Below are 2,714 nucleotides of genomic sequence, written 5' to 3' on the forward strand. Positions count from 1 at the left end.
CGCCGACACCGCCGTCGTCAGCACCACCTGAGCGCACAAGATCCCGTACACTTTGCGTACAAACCCCCATCTGAGCTCGTTCTCGCCGGCGCTCAGCCCTGGGTACAGCCTCGATCCGCCGCCTGCCTCCAGATCCACGTCATCCTTCCCGCCATCGATCCGAGTGAATCCGTACATCTCGATTCTTCGATTTGGTCTGATTTATTATTTTTTTCCCCTCTTCTCTCTCTGAACTGGATCTTGGAATTTGGAAAGAAAGAGAGAAGAATTTGTTGATTTTCCGCTTTTATGGATAAGAGAAGGATTTTTAATTGACAGTCGCCGTAGAATTTTTATGGAAAATGATTAAAAATAGACAGCTGGAATTGGAAGCTACGGCGTCGTCATTAGCTAACAAACTTTTATTAGGTTATTTAAAAAAACTTTTATTAGTATTAATGTAACTAGTGATCTTAAACTAATGGATCTAAATCGACTGTTAATAATTTATTTTTCTGACATATATATTATTGATAAATTGATAAATTGCAAATAACCTCGTCATCTGTACATTTTACATTCAGTCATATTTATCATGCTTCAACTATTTTAGTAGGGCTACTAAAATAGTACATATACGTAGCGCTACTCACTCTCGAGTTGTTTTTTGAGCAAAAAAAAATAAAAATAAATTGTGGCATGCTAATTAGTATAGACATGAGAAGATTATCTACAAATTGCCTTGTACAGTGTATATTCATGTTCTTTTTCTATTTCGCATCAAATTGCACCTCTATCTCATATTGTGACAGATACCCTCGCATCGATATGCGTTTTACTTACAGATATAGGTATAAATATATTTGCGTCCTTAGTACTAATGTTTTACAGTGATACTCGAAACAAGTGCTTTGAGTACCCAAGTAGTACATGATGTCATTCAAGCTATTGAAGGAAGGATTTATGATTTTGTATTCTAAATTTTGGAGGTACATTTCCAAAATTGCCTCCAGCTTCGTACCAAATGCAGACGCTATTACAACTCATGAACTCAAAACACACAGCCTGGAAGCAGTTAATAAACAAGTAGGAATAGGCTCAAGTTAGGGGCCGTTTGGTTGCTTTCCATCACATTCTGAAAATAATTTTCCTTTCATTTTCTAGTATTTCCTTCACTTTCTTGGAAAAGTATTTTTCGTGTTTGTTTCGTCAAAAAACATGAAGAATAATTGTTTTTCACTACTTTCATTAGTTTGGTTCAATTTAGAAAGAGAGGAAAATAATTGATGTGTGGATATATTCCCTCATTTTCTAGTATTTGGTGCAAATTAAAAAAACTATGGTTATGATCACCATGATGTGCTTACCACCTAAATAAGATAAAATTCTTGCCAAACATAAGTGAGGTGAGAATACTAACCATTTGAGGGACTGATTCCAAAATATGAACACTTGAAGGAGGACGTTTAAAATATTTAATGAATCGAGGGACTAAATTTAAATATAAGGTAGTAATTTGCGAAATTTCTAAAGATTTTAGCTACTGATTTTGTTGATGTCAGTTATCAAACATGGGTTTGCGAGTTATAAGAGTTTTTTAGGGTCTTCAAACTTCTTAAGACGACTGGTTCCAGAGATCGCTATCCTTCCTTGCACATGAAAAACTCGTAAGAGAGCGGAGTTGGGTCCTCCAGTTGTCCCTCCGACGATCAACTCAGTATTTTGATCTTGAGTGGGAACATGAGACAAGTTGTATATGTAGTTAGTCAAAGTTGTCAAAAATCAGAAGAAGTTACCCTATACAGCGTAGCTCCCTTTTATAGCAGATCAGAGGGGTATGAAGGCAACTTAGCCGAGTAGCATGAGTCAGCTGATACCTTCCAGGTGTCGGCCGCAGGTCAAAGTGAGTCATCTGTTTATTTAATGAGGAAATGACAGCAGGTGCTTGGAGCTGACTCGATCCGATGAGTCATAAAAACTATGGGGCTAGAATATTAATAATTTTATCAGAACAGTTAATGCGAGAGCAGTCGGCTGGTGAGGGGTTCGAGATAATTGTTGTCTCTCTCTTGTTTGATCAAGGGCCGAGAAGCACTACTTTTTGACTTGGCTATGCAAGTTGTTGGCTGACACAATAGGTCGGGTACGGGTTGCTCTTAGGATCAGTCGGGTGGGGTGACCGACAAGTACCGCATTTTAACTCGGGTACGTAAGTTATCGGCCCATAGGATCGATAGAGTGAGGTGGCCGACAAGTACCACCTTTTGACTCGGCTATGCAAGGCCGTAGGAGTAATTTGAGTCGTGTTGGCCTAAATTTGTCAGATTAGGTGAGGGGTGAGACACGTGTCGGCTTCTCTGGGGAGATTAGCAATTGTTGATTTTCTAGGTTATAACAAATTTTAACTAATTATGAACATTTAAGACAGTAATTCGTAATCTTTAAATATTCTGAGAGACAAATTTTAAGTTTTTTATGAACCCATTTGAGGGATTAAATTCAAAATATGAACATTTAAGGGAGAAAATTCAAAGTGATCACCAATGAATCTTAGAATATCATATGGCATGGCAATGCTGTGAACACGTGAAGAGTTGGGTTCTCGTGGGGGCCACATGTTCCACACCCAAGCCCCTATCAAGAGACACGAAGGAAGGAGTTCGGCTAAGAACTGTTAGACCCTAGAGGGGGGGTGATTAGGGTCTTATGCTAATCTAATCCGATTAAATGCCAAT

At 38.5% G+C, this 2,714-nt stretch overlaps 1 protein-coding gene across 1 annotated transcript in view; it reads right to left on the reverse strand.

Annotated features, from left to right (window-relative positions):
• Nucleotides 1-317, reverse strand: part of LOC109849777 (BI1-like protein) — a 3,424-nt gene extending 3,107 nt beyond the window's left edge. Inside the window, exon 1 of the mRNA XM_020419650.1 lies at nt 1-317. This exon is cut by the window's left edge and continues 97 nt beyond it. Coding sequence (XP_020275239.1) covers nt 1-177 — 177 coding nt within the window. The 5' untranslated portion in view covers nt 178-317.

Source organism: Asparagus officinalis, chromosome 7, assembly GCF_001876935.1.
Source record: "Asparagus officinalis chromosome 7, Aspof.V1, whole genome shotgun sequence".
In the NCBI taxonomy this organism is placed as follows: domain Eukaryota; kingdom Viridiplantae; phylum Streptophyta; class Magnoliopsida; order Asparagales; family Asparagaceae; genus Asparagus; species Asparagus officinalis.